General features: G+C 49.1%; 1 protein-coding gene across 2 annotated transcripts in view; it reads left to right on the top strand.

The window, feature by feature from the left end:
* MX2 (MX dynamin like GTPase 2) overlaps positions 1-13054 on the top strand; it is a 43993-nt gene extending 30939 nt beyond the window's left edge. Inside the window, exons 8-14 of one of the 2 annotated variants that reach the window (XM_025379144.1) lie at positions 413-491; positions 2988-3110; positions 3262-3403; positions 6178-6336; positions 7438-7514; positions 10857-11111; positions 12104-13054. In XM_025379144.1, the coding sequence (XP_025234929.1) occupies positions 413-491; positions 2988-3110; positions 3262-3403; positions 6178-6336; positions 7438-7514; positions 10857-11111; positions 12104-12346 (1078 nt within the window). In that variant the 3' untranslated portion in view covers positions 12347-13054. The remainder of the gene's footprint in view (positions 1-412; positions 492-2987; positions 3111-3261; positions 3404-6177; positions 6337-7437; positions 7515-10856; positions 11112-12103) is intronic. The other variant, XM_025379145.1, reaches the window with a different exon arrangement.
* Positions 13055-21434: the final 8380 nt, after the last annotated feature.

Below are 21434 nucleotides of genomic sequence, written 5' to 3'. Positions count from 1 at the left end.
CAGTCTTTTTTGCTCTAAAGTGGGTTGTTAAATGACTAAATGTGTTAATATTTATAAAGCCCTTAGACTGGTGCCCGGCACTTAGTAAGCACCGTACTTTTGTGATGAGAAATAAAATACTAATCTGGGCAACTCAGTTAATCTCCATGAGGCTGGGTTTGTTTTCCTGTAGCTAAGATGACCTACCTCATGAGTCTGTGGGGATGATAGAAAGGGAGAAGGGAAGGAAGCTTCCTGGCCCACACTTGCTTGGGTACAGGCTGGTGGCAAGTGTCTTGCTCATGCACCACCTGGCTTTTCTGATGGCAAGTGTTGCCCCAGGGAGCTGGGCTCACCTACCACATACAAAGCCCAGTACTAGCAAGATGGTACACAAGTCTTCCTGAATGCCTGAGTGTCTGTCTCGTTTCAGAGTTCTCCTGGAGGAGGGGTCAGCCACGGTTCCCCGACTGGCAGAAAGACTTACCGCTGAACTCATCATGCACATCCAAGTGAGCCACGTGGGTTGGGTGACAAGTGATGAATACAGCATGCCCAAGTCACTCTCTTGCTCTGGAATTGGCTAAGATGCCCCACTGTTCTGTCCAAACAAGCAAACAAGTACCCTCTGAAAACTGTCTCACTCACCGTCATAGGCTCACAGGAAGAACTTCCAAACTGGGAAGCAACAAGTACATAGTGTTAAAACAAAGGGTTGAATTGGTCAACAGAGGTGGGGAGGGGGAAGAGAAGGAAACAAATTGTAATACCAGTTTAGCAATATAAAAAGGACTGACCACTGAGCGAGCAAGTTGTCTTTTTTCAATATGTTGTTAATACTTCCTGGTAAAAAAAAATTTTTATTGCCAGACATGGTGGCTCATGCCTGTAATCCCAGCACTTTGGGAGGCTGAGGCCGGTGGATCACCTGAGGTCAGGAGTTCAAGACCAGCCTGACCAACATGGAGAAACTCCATCTCTACTAAAAATACAAAATTAGCTGGGCATGGCGGCACATGCCTGTAATCCCAGCTACTCAGGTGGCTGAGGCAGGAGAATCACTTGAACCCGGAAGGTGGAGGTTGCAGTGAGCCGAGATCGTGCCATTGCACTCCAGCCTGGGCAACAAGAGCGAAATTCTGTCTTTAAAAAAAAAAAAAAAATTCTTCTAGCCTCAAACTTCTAAGAAATAATTGGTTTGTAAGAAATAAATCCATTTTTATGGATTCTCAAAAGCAGACAACTACAGACAAGGGCCTCATGACATCATCAATTATAGAAAAACTTCAGTTTGGTGGTTATTGAGAAATTGAATATTTTTAATGCTTGCCTAAACCTTCACAAATGAGGCCAAGCAACATGGGAAGATTTAAGTTTACCCTTTGAGCAAAGATTATTCCAGATCCTAGGACTTGGCCCATGCTAAATTGTGTATTAAACAAAAGCAATGACTTACTTGAGCCAGGAAGCACATACTCAAAGAAAATTTGGTTAGAAGGAGCCAGTGGTTCTCCAACTTTAAGGTACACAAGAATTACCTGGAAAGTTTGTTACAATTTAGATTCTGCTGGGCACACCGGGCATGGTGGCTTACATATGTAATCCCAGCACTTTGGGAGGCTGAGGCGGGTGGGTCACCTGAAGTCAGGAGTTCGAGGCCAGCCTGGCCAACATGGTGAAACCCGGTCTCTACTAAAAATACAAAAATTAGCCAGTGTGGTGTTGTGCACCTGTAGTCCCAGCTACTTGGGAGGCTGAGGCAGGAGAATGGCTTGAGCCCAGAAGGTGGAGGTTGCAGTGATCTGAGATCACGCCACTGCACTCCAGCCTAGGCGACAAAGTGAGGCTCCGTCTCAAAAAAAAAAAAAAAAAAAAAAATTTAGATTCCTGGGTCCCAGACCCAGAGTTTCTGACTTAGATGTAAGACCTGTGGATTTGCATTTCTACGTTCCCAGGTCTTCCTGGGAACAAACTTTGAGAATCACTGATTCCAGTGGAATTCACTAAGTTTGCAGAAGAGGTTTCTGAAAGCTATATCCCTGTCTAATTGAGAAAAACATCTGGTTTTTGCAAAAATAAAAATGTTGTATTTTTATAACTTTTTTCAACACAAATATTTTAATTTAAAATGTATAATATTTTAAATTAATTTTTAAATGTTAAATCGACTGAATTATAACAATGACAATTTGAAATATCAGAAGGTAATACACTTTGCCTACAGATACAAACTGTCTCCCAAAAAAGAGCCTAGGAGACCTTATCAATTTCCTGGCATAACCTGTTTTGCCTTGGCATGCTAACCCACAAACCACCTCCAAGTCCCAGGGAGCTCCCCCTGCCCAGGGGCTGTAGCATCCTCGTCCACCAGGGCAGGACCTGGGGTCACTGCTCCCCACGGTGTCTTCACCTGCAGTGTTTATGAGCAGGGTTGGGGAGTTGGTAGGCAGGGTGCGATTGGCCACCTGCTCACTAGGTCTGTGAAGATAGCAAGTAATTGGATTCTCTGAGCCTTAGTTTCTTCTCTGACAAAAAACTGGCAGCAGACGACAGTGTGGGGATTAAATGAGGTGTGGAGTGTGTCGCCAACCCCAAGACACAGTGTTTATCAGTTTATAACACTCACATTGTCACCAAAAATCCCATTTTACTAAGACATTGCACATTATATTCAAGTGTTCTTATTCTGGAATTACAAGGCACCAAGCCAAATCAAACAACCACCACAAAACAAAAGTAAAAACTGTCCACCACCCGATTCCTCACCACTCCAATTGCACAGCAGAATGCAAAATTCCGAGCCAAGCCGTCCAAGCTGTGGGACGTGCCTGTTGCATGCAAAACTCTCTTTGGGCTCCTTGACTGGTTTCCATCTCACTGAGATTCACAAAATAACAAAAATTCCAGATCTTCCTGCATGCTTTAAAGGGTTCCTACCCATATACCAAAGAAATATGTTGGCCAATCTCTTAAGCCATAGTTTGATTGTTTGCAATTGTTTTCTTTAGAAATCGCTCCCGTTGTTAGAAGAACAAATAAGGGAGAGCCACCAGAAGGCGACCGAGGAGCTGCGGCGTTGCGGTGCTGACATCCCCAGCCAGGATGCCGACAAGATGTTCTTTCTGATTGAGGTGAGGATTTCCGCGGGCCTCCACGTGACACTGTGTCCTTCCCCCTCCTCACCCATGAGATGAGGCATGTGGATGGACATCTCCTTACAACACCGGTCCCAGTTCTTTCATATGATTTCAGCACAGACTGTTGACTTTATATCATTTTCAGAAAATCAAGATGTTTAATCAGGACATCGAAAAGTTAATAGAAGGAGAAGAAGTTGTAAGGGAGAACGAGACCCGTTTATACAACAAAATCAGAGAGGATTTTAAAAACTGGATAGGCATACTTGCAACTAATACCCAAAAAGGTAAGTTCTGGGCAGGGCTGCCCGCAAAACAGGGTGGTATTTACCTAGACTGGAGGCTATGTCCAGCACATAAGTGTGCCCAGAGCAGAACACACCCATCCAAGACTCTGAAATGCTTGGTAATCAGCAACTGTCCCTCAAGGACCAAGACCCAGAAATATGGGGCATTGACCTCAGCAACTCAACACAGGGCAATTCCACTGCCTCTGACGTCCTCTTGCGTCTTGGTTTTGTTTTGTTTTGTTGAGACAGGGTCTCCCTCTGTTGCCTAGGCTGCAGTGTAGTGGCGCAATCATGGCTCACTGCAGCCTCAACCTCCCGGGTTCAAGTGATCCTCCCACCTCAGCCTCCTGAGTAGTTGGGACCACAGGTGTGAACCACCATACCCAGCTAATTTTTGTACTTTTTTGTAGAGACAGGTTTTCACCACCATTGCTCAGGCTGCTCTTGAACTCGTGGGCTCGAGCAATCCACCTGCCTCAGCTTCCCAAAGTGCTGGGATTATAGATGTCAGCCTCTGTGCCTGGCCTTGCTTCTTGGTTTTGAGGCTAAATGGCATTCCATGCCCACCTGAGGAATTCGCAGAGCAGCCCAGGGTACCTCAGGGCCGCTATTCTGAGTGCCTGGAGGGAAGCCTGTGCCCAAAGCAGAGGTCCAGATGACTCTGGGGGCCAGCCCCACATGAAGGCTCTCCAGCCACTGAGTTGAGTGCACAGCTGCTGGCTGGCCGTAGTGCCTGTTGTGGACACACCAGACACAAAGCCTTCGTTAGTAGCAGCTAAACCTCAGCCTGGTAGAAAAAGTGACCTGGGATACTTATTTATTTTGGTGGTATTAAGACAGAGCTCAGCATGGGTGCCAGGGGACCACGGGAGGGGGGAGTCCACATGAAATCGTTTACCATCTCCCCCTCTGGAAGGTCTAGGGTATGATGATCTAGTTTCAACAATAAGTAAAGACTAGATGAAGTAGCAGTATTTTAAGTGCTAAAATGTGCTCAGGTCACCCAAACAATTCCACTCATCCCAATCCTCCTTCTCTTTGCCCCTAATTCAAGACCAGGGAGATCCCTGGTTTGACAAGAGCCTGCTGGCTTCACCTGGCAAAGTTTCGATTCCCATGTGCTCCAGCCCAGGTGCCAGTAGGGCGTGTGTGTGTGTGTGTGTGTGTGTGTGTGTGTTCATTTTCACACTGCTATAAAAAACTACCTGAGACTGGATAATTTATAAAGAAAGGAGGTTTAATGGACTCACAGTTCCACATGGCTGGGGAGGCCTCAGAAAACTTACAATTATAGCAGAAAGCAAAGGAGAAGCAAGCACCTTCTTTACAAGGTGGCAGGAGAGAGAGCAAGGGGAGAGCTGCCAAACACTTTATTTATTTATTTATTTTGAGACGGAGTTTCACTCTTGTTGCCCAGGCTGCAGTGTAGTGGTGTGATCTCAGCTTACTGCAACCTCAGCCTCCCAGGTTCAAGTAATTCTCCTGCCTCAGCCTTCCAAGTAGCTGTGATTACAGTTGCGTGCCACCATGCCCAGTTGATTTTTATACTTTTAGTAGAGATGGGGTTTCACCACGTTGACCAGGCTGGTCTCGAACTCCTGACCTCAGGTGATCTGCCCTCCTCTGCCTCCCAAAGGGCTGGGATTACAGGCATGAGCCACCACTCTCAGCCCCCGAACACTTTTAAACTATCAGATCCTGTGAGAACTCATGATCATGAGGGCAGCATGAGAAAAACCACTCCCATGATCCAATCACCTCCCACCAGGAGACCTTATCGATTTCCTGGCGTGACCTGTCTTGCCTTGGCATGCTAACCCACAAACCACCTCCAAGTCCCAGGGAGCTCCCCCTGCCCAGGGGTTGCAGCATCCTCATCCACCAGGGCAGGACCTGGGGTCACTGCTCCCCAAAGTGTCTTCACTTGCTCTCTTGACACATGGGGATTATAATTTGGGATGAGATTTGGGTGGGGACACAAAGCCAAACACAATTTGAGATGAGATTTGGGTGGGGACACAGAGCCAAACCATCTCATTGTGTGTATGCTGTTGTGTTTTTGTTCTGGCACTTGGAGAAAACAGCACTATTTACCTCCGTGGTAAGATCCCTCCAACTGTAATCTGTAGCTGTATGCTTAGGAGGTGAGGGGTACAAGATTAATTTTCCATATTCATTTAACTGATCAGATTTTCATGTTTAGTTTTGTTTTTATTTTTCAGAGACAGGCTCTTGCTGTCACCCAGGCTGGAGTGCAGTGGTGCAATCACTCACAGATAGCTGGGACTAGAGGCACACACCGCCATGCCTGGCTAATCTGTTTTTATTTTTGTAGAGACAGGATCTTGTTATGTTGCCCAGGCTGGTCTCGAACTCCTGGCCTCAAGTGATCCTCCCACCTCGACCTCCCAAAGTGATGATATTACAGGCATGAGCCACCACACTTGGCCTCTAATCAGGTTTTTTTTGTTTTGTTTTGTTTTTGTTTTGTTTTGTTGTTCCTACCAGTTAGAAATAGTAACTTCTCTCTTGGGGTGATGACTTTCAATTGAAACACATTTTCATAGAATAAGATTTTTGTTTCCCAAAAGTCAGTATTTCTTAAACTCCTGTTATTAGACCATGAATATTTTTCTCATTGTGAACAAAACTCCACTTTGCAACACTGCCTCTGCGTGCAGTGGGGAGCAAGACTTTAAAAAACTGTTGCTAGCTTTACAACGTCTGCAGAATTATTAGAATTCACCATGGAGGTCTGTTTGATGTTGCAGTTAAAAATATTATCCATGAAGAAGTTGAAAAATATGAAAAGCAGTATCGAGGCAAGGAACTTCTGGGATTTGTCAACTACAAGACATTTGAGACCATCGTGCACCAGTACATCCAGCACCTGGTGGAGCCCGCCCTTAGCATGCTCCAGAAAGCCGTGGGTGAGGACTTTCATGCAGGACTCCCAAACCATCACTCTCGTACCTTCCATAGACCCCAATGCCTCGGAGGAAGAGATTGGAATGGAGTTACCAAACACAGCCTGCCTGCAGACCGGCTCACTGGTGTGCTAGATTGCTACTTGGTGTGGTCTGTGAGCCAGCAGCACTGGCAAGGCCTGGGAGCCGGTCAGAGCTGCAGATTCTGCCCTTCTGCCTGAGAACTCGTACTGAGGTTTCTAGGAGATGGGGAAGCATGCTGAGTGCGGTAGGCACTTTCCATCGCTGTCCTTCAAACATACGGAGGACGTGGGGAAGATGGTTTCTCTTGTCTTTAGGGGACAGGCAGAGGGTGCACATACGCAGCCCCCAACACAGCTGTGTAAGGCAGCGGTCCCCAGTCTTTACGGCACCTGCTTTCATGGAAGACAATTTTTCCACAGGCCGGTGAGGGGCGAGAGGGATGGCTCTGGGATGATTCAACTGCATTGCATTTATTGTGCACTTTATTTCTATGATTATTACATTGTAATATATAATTACACAGCTCATCATAATGTAGAATCCTCATCATGGTGGGAGCCCTTAGCTTGTCTTCCTGCAACTAGACAGTCCCACTGGGGGAGTGATGGGAGACAGTGACAGATCGTCAGGCATGAGTTTCTCATAAGGAACACGCAACCTAGATCCCTCGCATGCGCAGTTCTCAACAGGGTTTGTGCACCTGTGAGAATCTGGTGCCACCGCAGACGTGAAAGGAGGTGGGGCTCAGGCAGCAATGCTCACTAGCTCACTGCACATCTACCGGACGTGGACTGGAATTGGTCCAGCCCGGAGGTTGCGGACCCCTGATGATGTGAGGAATAGTCAGAGGTTAACATGCACACAGGCACAGGAAACGGATGGGACCTGCCCAGGCTGCACGAGGGCTGGACTGCATGTCCCTGGAATGACATCTCACTCTCTCCTATCTTGGTCTGCAGGCCTAGGAAACTCAGTCTCCTGGAATGGGTCAGGGTATCATCAGTCATCCTCCCTGTGTCTTTAACCATTTTATTTCTGCTTGTGTTTTACTGATGTTTTCTTTTTTTTTTTTTTGGTCAGAAATTATCCGGCAAGCTTTCGTTAACATGGCCAAAAAACATTTTGGTGAATTCTTCAACCTTAACCATACTGTTCAGGTAAGCGCCCAGAGTTCACTTGCTAGTCACCTGGACCACTGGCTGTTTAACCTTGAGAGAAGCTGGATATGTTCCCTGTCATTTGGAACCCTGTCGTTTGGAACCATGAGGCCAGGGATGCAATGGCAGGCTGGTGGGGCTGGCGGGGCTGGTGACTCCAGGAGTACCTGCCTGCTTGGCTTCTGCTCAGGAGGAGGCTTCACTCCCCAGGAGAAATGAAAGGAGGCCTGTGCCCTGCCATCTGTTTTGCATGACCTCGCGCAGGACATGGGGCTCCACTGAGGACGAGCTGGTAGGCTGAAACTTTTTCAAGCATAAAGCACAGCGTTGTTCACTAGTCCTACTCCCAAGTTTGTATGTTTGACTCAAAGATGTTGCTCTGTGGGTTTCTACTTAGCAACTTTTCCCTGAGTTACCTTCAGCAAAGGCAAGAGAGGGCATGTGCCACATGGGCTCTAAATAAAATTCCTCTTCTGCCCAGGCCTGGGCTCGTGGATTGAAATCTCATTCCTTAGTGCAGGCAAGCAAGAAGGACAATTTCTGTCATTTTTCCATCATGTAAATTAATTTCTTCTTTCACCCTTTTGGCCTGTTGGTAAAAATTAAATCTCAGTTCTGACTCTCGCCCACTTTCTCAGGGGCTGTGTCTGCGTCCCAGGTGCCTGCTCATGGGGTGGGTGACCTGCCTGGTCCCCAGTCACCAAGATGTCCATTGTCCTTCCCAGACCTTGGTCCCCTTGGTCCCTGAGCTCCTGCTAACCCCCGCCGGGACACATGAAGCACTCTGCTGCAGGCCTCACTGCTCTGGGCCATGGGAACTCTGGCATCCACCAAGGCTCTTCACCTCTTTTGTGCTGCCCTTGGATAGACACAGCCTTGCAACAGCTCCCAGCTCCATACCAGGGACTACGGGGCTCTCCAAGGCCATGGCCTGCACACTCCCCAGAGCCACATCAGAGCCTGGGGGGTGCGTTGCCTCCTGTGTCACAAATCTTGAGGAGTGCAGCACAGGCCGCTTCTACTCCCAGAGGGTCTACCATCCATCGTTGTGTAGACCAAAAAGTGACTGAGGCAGATCTGCCTCGATCCGAGGTTTATTTTGCGCAGGTCGAGGATGTACCTGGGAAAAAGAAACACAAGTCCCAGTGCGATCTGTGACCTGTGCTTTTCCTAACGAGGGTTTAGAGGAACTTCAGTATTTGAAAAGGAAAGAGCAAGCTGGGAAGAATGAAGGAGGGTAGGCAGTGAGGCAGAGGTCACACTCTTGTAAGACTCTGACCAGCACTCAATGAATCTACATGTTATATGTGAAAAGAAAAGCGTGGAGGGCAAGTCAATCATGCATTCATCTCTCGCTCAGTAAATCTACATTTTACATTGGATAAAGTGTGCATGTGAAATCACAGCTTCTGTTTGGGAACAAAAGAAAGACAGTTAACTTTCCCTTTGGTATAGTAAGTTTGTGGTCCCAAGATTCTATTTTTCTTTCACAGTTGTCACATATACTTAAAAAAATAGAAAAGAAAGAGAGAGAGAAAGAACCAGCACCCATGAAACTTCACCTCTGAAACTCACCCTCTTACTCTCAAGCCACTGCTTCTGCTTTCAGTTTTAAAAAGTCTGTTTGAAACTCAAAAGCCTAGGCCGGGCGTGGTGGCTCACGCCTGTAATCCTAGCACTTTGGGAGGCCGAGGCGGGCAGATCACTTGAGGTCAGGAGTTCGAGACCAGCCTGGCCAACCCAGTGAAACCCTGTGTCTACTAAAAATACAAAAATTAGCCGAAAATCACTTGAACCTGGGAGGCGGAGGTTGCAGTGAGTCGAGATTGTGCCACTGCACTGTAGCCTGGGCAACAGGGCGAGACACTATCTCAAAAACAAAAAAAAGAAAAAGAAACTCAAAGCCAGGACATAACAGTCTTAGTTCAAGCTTCTATCACAAAGTCCCACAAACTGGATGTGTCTTATTAACAATAAAAATGTGTTTCTCATGGTTCTGGAGGCTGGGAGCCTGAGATCAGTGTGTGGGCATGGTCAGGTGGCAGTGAGGGCTCTCTTTCAGGTTGCGGACGGCCACCACCTTCTTGTGTACCCTCACACGGTGGAAAGAGCGCTCTCTGGGGTTCCTTTATAAGGGCCTCAGTCACATTCATGAGGCTCTACCCTCATGATTAATTGCCTCCCACCTCCCAATACCATTACCTTTCTGCTTTGTTTTCAACATGTAAATTGGGGGGTGGGGGACACAAATGTTCAGTCCGTGGCAGTGACTCTGTGATCCCCGTTCTCTGCTATATCACCTCTTTCCTTTTTTTTTTTTTTTCTTTTGAGATGAAGTCTCACTCTGTCACTCAGGCTGGAGTGCAGTGGTGCCATCTCAGCTCACTGCAACGTCTGCCTTCTGGGTTCAAGCGATTCTCCTGCCTCAGCCTCCCAAGTAGCTGGGATTACAAGCGCCTGCCACCACACTCAGCTAATTTTTGTATTTTTAGTAGAGATGGGGTTTTGTCATGTTGGCCAAGCTGGTCTCAAACTCCTGACCTCAGGTGATCCACCTGCCTCAGTCTCCCAGTGCTGGGATTACAGGTGTGAGCCACCACACCCAGCCTTTTTGAGATAGAGTTTCACTCTTGTTGTCCAGGCTGGAGTGCAATGGTGTGATAGCTCACTGCAACCTCTGCCTCCCAGATTCAAGTGATTCTCCTGCCTCAGTCTCCCAAGTAGCTGGGATTACATGTGTTCGCCACTACACCCAGCTAATTTTGTATTTTTAGTAGAGATGAGGTTTCATGATGTTGGCCAGGCTGGTCTTGAACTCCTGATCTCAAGTGATCCACCCTCCTCAGCCTCCCAAAGTGCTGGGATTACAGGCATGAGCCACCGTGCCCAGTCAACCTTTCTTCCTTGACTGCATGGGTGACGTAGGAGCCCTGGGATTCCTGGGAAACAGGTATATCACACTGTTATCCCAGTGTCAGTACTGGAACCATTCCAGCAGAAGTAGAACTCCGGGAATGACTGACACCATCCCAACAGCATGGACTAAGCCTGTTCCTGATGAAGGAGCAGAAAGCTGGTGGTGTGGGAGGGACTGGGGATGGCCAGAGAGGAAGAAAGGGCAGGACAGAAGGTATGTTGCAAGCGGGGAGTGAAGAAACCAGGTTCATAAGGACAGAAAGGGGGAAGTGGGACTTTCTAAAAATCACCATTTCAAGTCTCAGGACATCTTTGACCTCAGATTCGTTTTAATTCTGAGTTCAGCATCATAGTACTTCCAAATTTGTTTAAGCCAACAGGAAAGAAGAAAAAGAAGTAATGTGCTTGTCTTTCTTATCTAACCAGAGCAAGATTGAAGACATAAAAGTGAGACACACAGAAAAGGCAGAAAACATGATCCAACTTCAGTTCAGAATGGAGCAGATTGTTTTTTGTCAAGATCAGATTTACAGTGTTGTTGTGAAGAAAGTCCGAGAAGAGATTTTTAACCCTCTGGGGAAGCCTTCACAGAATATGAAGTTGAACTCTCATTTTCCCATTAATGAGTCTTCAGTTTCCTCCTTTAATGAAATAGGCGTCCACCTGAACGCCTACTTCTCCGTGAGTTCCCCGGGGGGGCAGGATCTGTACTCTCTGGCATTTGTAGAGTTGAGCAGGGACTATGCTAACCTAGAGAGGCTTTGCTGAGGGAAGGAGGGAGGGACCACTACAATGTATTAAGCCCTTTTGTACTATGATAAACTACTTGTATATTTTCTCATTTATAATTTTACACGAGCCCTGCGAAGGCATTTTTAATTAATTTCCCCACAATCAGTTTTTAAAGTGAGCAAAGCATGTACTCAAAATTAATTCAACCCCAAAATTCTTTATATTTCATATGCAGTCCATGAATTACAAAATTACTATGATCAGAATACAGCAAAATACAACAAACATCAATGATAATGGCTACGAATCAGCTTTCTTTGGTGTCCAGAAGGCACTAACGTGCCACACTTGCCAGCCCCACAAGATAGGAATGAAATTTCCTTTCCCTGGATTTTGTGACCCAATGAACTTTTTGGCCTCTGACTTTCTATCCAGTATGCAAGTATCACTGTGCCCAGGAAGGAAAAATAGCTTTTAAACTGCAAAGACACCCACCTCCCGAAGCCCTTTCTCAATCAGAATAGAGTGGTTTCCCAGCCATGGGCACCTGGCTGCCAGACACACTGGCTGCATCTATGAAGATGGAATGAGGGGAGGATTCGAAATGGCCCTGATGCACACCCAGAAGGGAGCCAGGGGAGTCCTGGGCTGGGGGTTCTCTCCAGCAGGGAGGAGCTGTGGGGATGCCCAGAGGTGGTATGGGCTTGCTAGCCTAGCAGGGGGATTCTTAGTGCTAGAGGGGATGCCTGGAAGTAAAGAGGGGTCAGTGCAGATAGAACCTTCATGGGGCTTGATGCTGACCACTGGAGTGGAGGTGGGCGGGCCCACCAGGGCTTCACAAGGCAACCATATGCCCATCCGAGAACTCCATGCCTTCTCTCTGCAACCAGAGGCCTTGGGCTGAGACCACTCCAGCAAACCCTTCTTTCTCCCTCTTCCAGGAAACCAGCAAACGTCTCGCCAACCAGATCCCATTTATAATTCAGTATTTTATGCTCCGAGAGAATGGTGACTCCTTGCAGAAAGCCATGATGCAGATACTACAGGAAAAAAATCGCTATTCCTGGCTGCTTCAAGAGCAGAGTGAGACCGCCACCAAGAGAAGAATGCTTAAGGAGAGAATTTATCGGCTCACTCAGGCGCGGCACGCGCTCTGTCAATTCTCCAGCAAAGAGATCCATTGAAGGACGGCGATGCCTGTGGTTGTTTTCTTGTAAATACTCATTCATTCTAAGGGGAGACGGTGCAGGATGCTGCTTCTGCTTTCGGGGCCACACTCTTCTGTTACTATCTGTGTCCATCTCTACTGTGCTCCCTCAGCATCAGAGCATACATCAGGGCTCCACACAGGCTCAGCTCTCTCCACCACCCAGCTCTTCCCTGACCTTCATGAAGGGGTGGGTCTCCAGTCCTTGGGCCCTGTAGCACACAGTTGCAGTGTCCTAAGCTACTGCTCTCATTCTTTACTAATTTGCATTTGTGTTCCCTTCCCCCTACAAGATTATAGACCCCAGAGTGGGAAGGTCCAGGTCAAATTCTTCTTTTGTATGTCCAGTCTTTTGCACAGCACCTGCAACATTATAACTGCTTAATAAATGACATCTCACTGAACGAATGAGTGCCCTGGAGTGACAGAGATACCTGAGGCTATCGCTGAAGCCCAGGCCTTGGACATTTAGTGACCATTAGCTGGTCCCTTTCAGATCCACTGGCCATGCCCCCTGCTTCCCATGGTTCACTGTCATTGTGTTTCCCGGATTCTCCACTGCCTCCCAGAAAGAAGCCTGAGTGGTTCTCTTTTCTTCTTGTTTCCCTGATTATGATGAGCTACCATTGCTCTGTGAAGTCTTGAAGAGGAATTTAATAAAGCAAAGAGACTTTTTAAAAATGTAGGCAGGTTCAGTGACTCATACCTCTAATCCCAGTGACTCTGGAGACTGAAGCAAGAGGATTGCTTGAGCCCAGGAGTTCAAGACCAGACTGGGCAACATAGTGAGACCCTGTCTCTAAAAAAAATTGGTTTGTAAGTAGCCAGACATGGTGGTGCACACCTGTAGTCCCAGCTACTCAGGTGGCTGAAGCAGGAGGATCCCTTGAGCCCAGGACTTTGAGGCTGCAGTGAGCCATGACTGCACCCTTCACTACAACCTGGGTGACAGAGTGAGAGCAAGACTGTCTCTGAACACACACACACACACACACACACACAGAGAGAACTTCACACCAGTGATCATCATTACGGGTAATTTTATTTTCTTCTTCATGTTTTCCTGTATGTTCCAAACTATGAACATATAGATTCCTTAATAAAAAGACAATAGAATAAATATCATTACTGATTTGTTTTAAAACCCAAGTTTGAGATGAAAAGAGGGCCTCAAAAACATTCAGCTTTGTTCAGGGGCACAGACAAGAAAGATTACATGAATTTCTTTCTTCATTTGCTGTAACAGATATTGGAAAAGAAAGTTCAAGTCAAAAATCACAGCTTGACCAGCATCCCCAAGAGGTCTCTTGCAGAGGTCTCTTTGATTTGTGTTCAAATGCTAGTGTATTAGTCTGCTATAGCTGCCATAACAAATATCACATGCTGGGTGGCTTAAGCTACAGAAATTTATTTTCTCCCACCTCCAGAGGCTGGAAGTCTGAGATCAAAGTGTTGCTAGGTTTGGTTTCTCCTGAGGTTTCTCTCCTTGGCTTACAGACTGCCCACCTTCTCACCAGGTCTATGCTTGGCGTCTTTCTTTTATCTTACAAGGACACCAGTCCTCTTAAATCAGGTCCCCACCCTCAGGGCTTCATTTAAGCTCGATCACCTCTTTAAAGACCCTACTTCCAAATGCAGTCACATTGAGAGTTAAGACCTCAACACATGAATTTGTGTGGCGGGTGGTAGGGGGTGGGGGGCGGGCGGGGGACGCATAATTTGGTCCTTTACAGCAAGTAAGAAAATAGACATGTGCATTCTGAACACAAAACTCGAGCAATGACCAAAAACTTGGAAAACGGTATCTCTAATTCAAAAGGCAGCAGATCTGGCCTGAAGCAAACCAAATGATCGTGGAAAGACTGACACTGATCGATTACTTGCAATCTTCCAAATGTGGAATTCGGGGATATGTTCCAGTTATCTATTGCTGTGTAACAATCACCCCAAAACTTAGTGGCTTAAAACAGCAGAGGTATTCTTTCTCTGGATTCTGTGGGAAGTCTGTGTTGTTCCTCTGCTTGTCTCACCCATGCATCACAGTCACACAGAAGCCAGACAAGGCTGGGAGGTCCAAGGGAGCCTCACTCTTCAAACTACATTTCCAAAGGAACACTTGGGTTTCATTAGCACTGATTTCCAAAATTAAGAATGTCAACCTAAAAGGAAGAAGCTGGCTTTTTTTTTTTTTTTTTTTTTTCAGAGGGAAAATGGTGGTTAAGAGGCAGGACTCATGTACATTTCCCACTTGGATGGACAGAACAGCATGTGGAGACACATTGTGAGCTTTTTCTCCAAGAACTACCTCAGGAACACAGAGGAAAACCAAAATAATTCACAGACCCTTTGAAAGAAGTGGCTTGTCACTGCAAACACTGTGAGACAGCCGAAAAACTGTGAGCGCCCGAGATGTAAGAGGGGAAAGCACCTCCAAACACACATCCTCACTGGGGAACCCAAAAATCCCAGATCATGGGGGAAGGATTTAACAGTACCTAGAGGTGAAATAAATTTAGAGAGCTGAGTGAAATATAAAAGTAGTAGAAGTGGCCGGGTGCAGTGGCTCACGCCTGTAATCCCAGCACTTTGGGAGGCTGAGGCAGGCGGATCACGAGGTCAGGAGATCGAGACCATCCTGGCTAACACCATGAAACCCCTTCTCTACTAAAAATACAAAAAAAAATTAGCTGGGCATGGTGGTGGGCGCCTGTAGTCCCAGCTACTCAGGAGGCTGAGGCAGGAGAATCGTTTGAACCCAGGACGTAAAGGTTGCAGTGAGCTGAGATCACCCCCACCGCACTCCAGCCTAGATGACAGAATGAGACTCCATCTAAAAAAAAAAAAAAAAAAAAAATTAAAACAAAGATTTTGGGGTAAAATATTTTGCTTTCCTTCAGTAGCTGGGCCACCTGTACACAGTGCCTGAACCCAGGTCCTGCAGCCCCCAGCTCGACTCTCTAAAGCTCACCAGTATAAAAGGATTTCAGCCTCTGTTCCTCCCGGCAGGGCTCTCTGGTGGGCCCCAGGCAGACATGAAGGAAAAGTCCCGCCTTGACCTTGAGGGCCAAGAGCAACCACGCCAGACGCCATCGCTCTCATGCCCAGTTGCCAAGGGATCACCTGAGGAAGGCCCTTAAAATACGAGTGCTAATGCAGGGGTCTTGGGATGGCCCCGGACCCTTCATTTCTAATAATTTCCCAGGTGAAGTCAATGCTGCTGTTCCAGGAACCACCCTTTGAGAAGCACGGGTCTATACCACACGCACAGAAGAGGAAACGAAACGAGGCAAAGAAAACCAGTCCCTGTACTCGCGTCCAGGCAGGACAAAGCGGGCAGGGGTGGGGGCGGAGGCGGGGGCGGAGGCGCTGGCAGGCGGACAGACTTGCAGGCAATGCAGCCAGGAGGATGGGCAGGTTGGCCGGTTATGGGATGCTCCACCGTTCCGCGACCGCCCCCCTCCCCAGCCCAGCAGAACAGGATCCAAGCTGGGGGAGCTGCCAGTGGTGTTTGTGAGCATCACCACCCCCTCCTCGTGGCACCGCCCCCTTCTTCCCCGCCTCCTGGATTCTGAAGCCTGAAGTCATGCAGTTTGACTTTTCGTTTCTGGAAACCAGGGAGCAGAAATGAAACCGAAACTGAATTGTCTAGGAAATTCGCGATGGGGGCAGAGAGCGCAGGGAGAAGCCAGCCCAGTGGAGAACCCTGAGGCCCGCTTTTGCAGGACCAGGGCCGGCGTTCCGATTCCCCATTCATTCATTCCAGGAGCACCGAACCACGCTGTGCCCGGATCCCAAGTGCAGTGGCACCCAGCTTGGGCCTGGGGCTGCCGGTTGACCCGGTCCTCAGCCTCGTAGCAGAGGCCAGGCCAGTGCCACAAGGCCAGGCTCCACTGGGCCCTGCCTGCCCAGGAGCCTGTGGTGTCAGGCATGTAAGTCCACCTGGGCCTGGAGGAGGACAGGTGTGCCAAAGAAAATAACATCTCAGGACCCCCAAACTCCTTATGCCAAGGGAAACATCAAGCCTGGGAACTGAGCCATCAACCCTGCCATTCTTTTTCCCAAACAGATCTCTGTTGTCAGAGGCGCATCCAGAGCAACTCCATCTTAAATAGGAGCTAGTAAAACGAGGCTGATACCTACGGGGCTGCATTCCCAGACGGGTAAGGCATTCTAAGTCACAGGGTGAGATAGGAGGTCAGCACAAGGTCATAAAGGTCATAAAGACCTTGCTCATAAAACAGGTTGCAATAAAGAAGCTGGTCAAAAACCACAACCAAGATGGCCACAAGAGTGACCGGTGGTGGTCCTCATTTTTACACTCCCACCAGCGTCCTGACAGTTTACCAATGCCATGACAACGTCAGGAAGTTCCCCTATATGGTCTAAAAAGGGGAGGCATGAATAATCCACCCCTTCCTTAGCATATCATCAAGAATAACCATAAAAATGGTCAACTAGCAGCCTTCAGGGTTGCTTTGTGGAGTAGCCATTCTCTTACTCCTTTACTTCAGGCAGGGGAGATAAATTTCCCTTTGAGCCTGTGGACAGAGGGCAGCCTGGCAGAGGGACGGGCATCAACAAAGCCTCTGAGTGTGACCTGGGTGCTGAGTTCAGGGATGGCAAGGGAGGACTGAGACTGGATCAGAAGTTGCCTGGAAGAACAGAGGGCCATTCTGCAAGTTTAAGAGTGTGAAACTTATCTGGTAGAAAAAAAAAAAAAAAAAAGAGTAACTGCTGTGTGTTTAGTAGAGCGCACACCCCCTGCAATTTAGGTGGGAGGTTGTGAGCTTCCTAAGTAGGGAAGCTGCCTCTTGATTTCAGCATAGCGAGGAGGTGCTGAAGAGCGCAGGTCTGGAGAATAATCACCTGGATTGGAACCATAGCTCTACCAGTATGGAACCCAGCTCCTTAGGCCTCAGTCTTCTCATGGAGAACATGGTATGATAATCCTACTCCTCTGGGAGGGTGGCTGTTAAGGTGAGTGATTGCACACGAGTCCCTCTAGCTGATATTACCAGGTGGTCCTTGTTTTTAGAGCTCCCAAGATAATGGCGGGCCGCTTCCAAGATGGCGGCAAGCCTCTTGTTCTCTGACCTGGGGTTCTTGGCCTCACAGATTCCAAGGAATGGAATCTTGGGGCATGTGGTGAGTGTTCTCAATTAGGACCAGCCTGGGCACTTAGCCATGCAGGAATAATGGCGAGCCTTTAGCCCGACTGGGAGCAGCAATGGGCGCCTCTCTGGATCAGGAGCACAGGGGACACCCTGCTGGATCCGGAGGGGTGGAAGTCAGCGGCAGGTCTGCAATGGCGGCAGACAGCAGTGGTGGACAGCAAGCTCAGCTCAGCTCGAGCTGTAACAAACACGACTAAAAGACTGCAGTTGCAAGATTTAATTAATAGAGTGAAAACAGAGCTCCCGTAAAATGGGAGGAGACCCAAAGGGGGTTGCTATTGCCGGCTCAAATGCCTGGGTTTATATCCCGATCACTGTCCCTGCCCCTGTGCTCTCAGGCAATAGATGACTGGCTCTTTCTTTACCTCCTGTTTTTGCCTAATTCGCATTTTAGTGAGCTCTCTTTACTACCTGATTGGTCGGGTGTGGGCTAAGTTGCAAGCCCCGTGTTTAAAGGTGGACATGGTCACTTTCCCAGCTAGGCTTAGGGATTCTTAGTTGGCCTAGGAAATCCAGCTAGTCCTGTCTCTCTCTGACACCTAACACATAGTACCTGCTCAGTAGACACGAGCTATTATTGTATGACTGCTGAATTACACCCCAAAACAATCACCTGTGCTCCCCAGGGCCCTGCCATATCATATGCATATTAGAGGCAATGAAGCACCAAAATCTAAGGCCAGGGAGGGACTGGGGTGGACAAGGGAAGTGCCTAGGGCGTTAAAACTTAAGGAGGCATTGCACCAACTGGGAGTGAGCTATGTGTGCTGTTTCCTGGGCAGGGTGCCTCACTGCCCTTCCACGCCCTGCCCTGGCTGAGGCTGTGCCTCTATCTGATTTTCAGTTGCCTGCAGCTCTTTCTGAGTTTGTTTGTGAACAAGGGCCCTTAGGGAAGCTTCCCGCTGTTGGAAGTAGCAGCAGCATCACTAAGTGTTTGTTCACATGAGTGCCAGCTCTGCTCACACCTACCCTGCATTCCCAAGGCACTGTTCCTGCTTCAGAAAGCATCAGCCCAGCCTGCTCACAGCCCCCCAGGATGTGCTGTTGCCTGGGTTCTTGACTAGGCAGTAACAGGCCAGAGAGGATGAGTGTGTGTGTGTGTGTGTTGAGGTGAGGTCATTGCTGATTCCTGGGAGAACTTGTGTTTCCCTTGGATGAACCCCTTGGATGAAGAACCGCTTGGATGGGGTTGCCCAGCCCTAGGAGTGGATCCTGCAAAGCAAAATAGACTTCAGCACAGGGAGCGGGCTGGGGGGCTCCTCCCACTCTTGTAGGTGCAGCAGTATTGAATTTGATTCCATCCAGGTTGCCCCTGACCCCAGGACCTAAAGCTGGGGCAGGTTCTGGGCCTTGGGGTTGGTTGGGGGTGACCCTTCCTCATCATGGAAGTCTTTAGCGGGGCTTGTAAGGGACTCTGAGCTGAGCAAAGAAGAATGGAAGTGGGGTGCCAACTGCTCCCAAAGGGAAATGCCATCTCCCACTCAACAGCCAGTTAGCCGGGAATGGGAGCTCCCAAAGGGAGGGCCACCCATGGGTCTGCTTGACTCAGCCCTCCCCAACCCCTTCCACTTGTTGCAGTAAAATTCTATCCAAGGAAGAGAAAGAGACCTTTGGAGACCAAAAGAGAACTTTTAATTCGGGCACCCGGGCTGACAGCAGGCTCATGCCCCAAATGACTGCCGACCCCAACAAAGAAAGCAGCTTGCTTATTTGTCGTTTGAGACAGGAAAAACAAGGTAGGATACAGGTTTCAGACAAAGACAGTAAATTACTTAACCCGTGACAATTCTGAGGAAATTGGCGATTTAGTTATCTTGACTAGTCATCCTCCAAGCTGGATAAGGCTGGAGTCCCAAGGCAGGTGATAAGCTTTCGAGATAAGCTTGCATCTGCAACTTGTTAGCAGTGCTGGGAGAGGCTGCTTAAAATTTTAGCCTATGTCTTACTTCTAAATAGCTTATACTAAATGTTAACTATTACCTATGTTTATTATTTTAAATTTTATTATTACTATTTTATTTTATTTTCCTTCCACACACCCGTTTCCACCCTGGAGAGACCAGATGAGCCAAACTCCAGGGAGGCCTAGAAATGGGAAAGGAGGAAGATGATATGGGTGTGCCTGATGGGGGTGAGTGGGGGTGGGAGTGCTGGACGGAGTTCAGGACAATAGGGGCGCTGCAACCATTAGCACACAATGCCTGGGAATCCCTGCTGGTGCTGGGATCATCCCAGTGAGCCCTGGGCAGGAACTGAAGACCCCCAATTACCAATGCATCTGTTTTCAAAACCGACGAGGGGGAGCGGGGGGGTGAGGGCATGCCTAGGTTCAAGGATATGTGCAGGCTTGGATGACTCCCGGCCATTAGCGAGCCTCTGGAGCACCTGGATCCTCACACGGGCCTGATGAAACGAGCTCCTGATTCAGCAGGCCTGGGTTCGGGCCCGAGAACCTGCCTCTCCCGCGAGTTCCCGGGAGGCCACGTGCTGCCAGTGCGGGGCCAGGAGTTAGGTTTCGTTTCTGCGCCCGGAGCAGCCCTCAGCACAGGGTCTGTGAGTTTCATTTCTTCGCGGCGCGGGGCGGGGCGGGGCGGGGCGCGGGGTAAACGCCGCGGAGCCGGAGAGGGAGGCCGCACTCCTGCACTGCGCAGGGACCGGTGAGTGTCGCTTCTGGGGGCAGCGCCCAGTAACCGCGCTAGGAGCACGGAAACGGGCATTGGGAGAGCGGCTTTCGTGGCGGAGACCAGCACTCCGGAGCACGGGCACGGCGGGGACATCTTCTCGGCTGCTAGTAACTAACATAATAATAGCAAGGGCGCTGATGGGCGGGCTCGGAGCACGCCTGATTCTGATTCCCACCAGGCTGCCCCGGCTCCTGATGAATCATCAGACACACCCCCACTAACCCGCGGCCTTCTTGCAGGAGAGGTTGGGAAGGGGTGGGGGACGGGGCTCGGGGGAGGTTTCCGAGGGACTCTAGTAAGCGGGAAAGGGCGCCGGGAAAATTTCAGATCCACGGCTGCGTGGGCCACGAGCCCACCCGAACGCCGACCACCGCTTTCCATCGATCGACCTCTATTTCCTGCGAACCCGCCAAAGCAAACCCAAGTCAGAGTGCGGAGGTCGCTGGGAAGGGAAGGTTCAAGGAGTCCTCGCCTATCCTGTTGAATAAAGGGGGTTCCGAGCTTGGCCGAGATGGGGCATGCGCTGGAAGACCGCTGCCCGGTGCTCCCCCGCCGCAACCGCCCCAGTGGATGCGATGCCTGGGGCCTCCCCGGCGCGTGGGGCGGACGCACCCTCGGGGTCCAGCGTAGTTGGCCGGGATCGTGGAGTGGGTGCGGTGGACGAAGGGAGGCAGGACAGTCCCGGGGGTGGCAGAAGGAGCCGGGCACAGCTGAGACCTGCGCCCCCACCCTATCAACACTAACAGCGGGTGACTGCCGAGCTGGGCAATTGGGATGGCCCAAGTTATTTGGTCAAATTTTAAATCACGTTTGTTATTGGGAAGTAGAGTGGAGTGATGCTAACCACGCGTCTACCTCCACCCCCGGTGTCAGTCCCAAAGGGCTCCTAAAATGGCTCCGTCATCTTTCAGCCTTGGACCGCAGTTGCCGCCCAGGAATCCCAGCGTCGCGGTGGACACGCCTCCCACTGCCTCCCTGGCGCCCCTGCCGCCCACCTGCTCACCCAGCTCAGGGGCTTTGGTAGGTAGCAGTGCATTTGGTCTAAAGTGCAAGATGTTCTCTCTTTTATTCATAACAAATTTAAATGCTAGTGGGGTTTGGGGGAAAAACGCTTTAAGAAAAGGTGAATGTCAGTCCTGCAAGAGTTAGTTTTAAAACTAGACTGGATTGGCACATGTATACCTATGTAGCAAACTTGCACGTTCTG

Source organism: Theropithecus gelada, chromosome 3, assembly GCF_003255815.1.
Source record: "Theropithecus gelada isolate Dixy chromosome 3, Tgel_1.0, whole genome shotgun sequence".
In the NCBI taxonomy this organism is placed as follows: Eukaryota; Metazoa; Chordata; class Mammalia; order Primates; family Cercopithecidae; genus Theropithecus; species Theropithecus gelada.
This window is presented reverse-complemented; position numbering and strand designations above follow the sequence as displayed.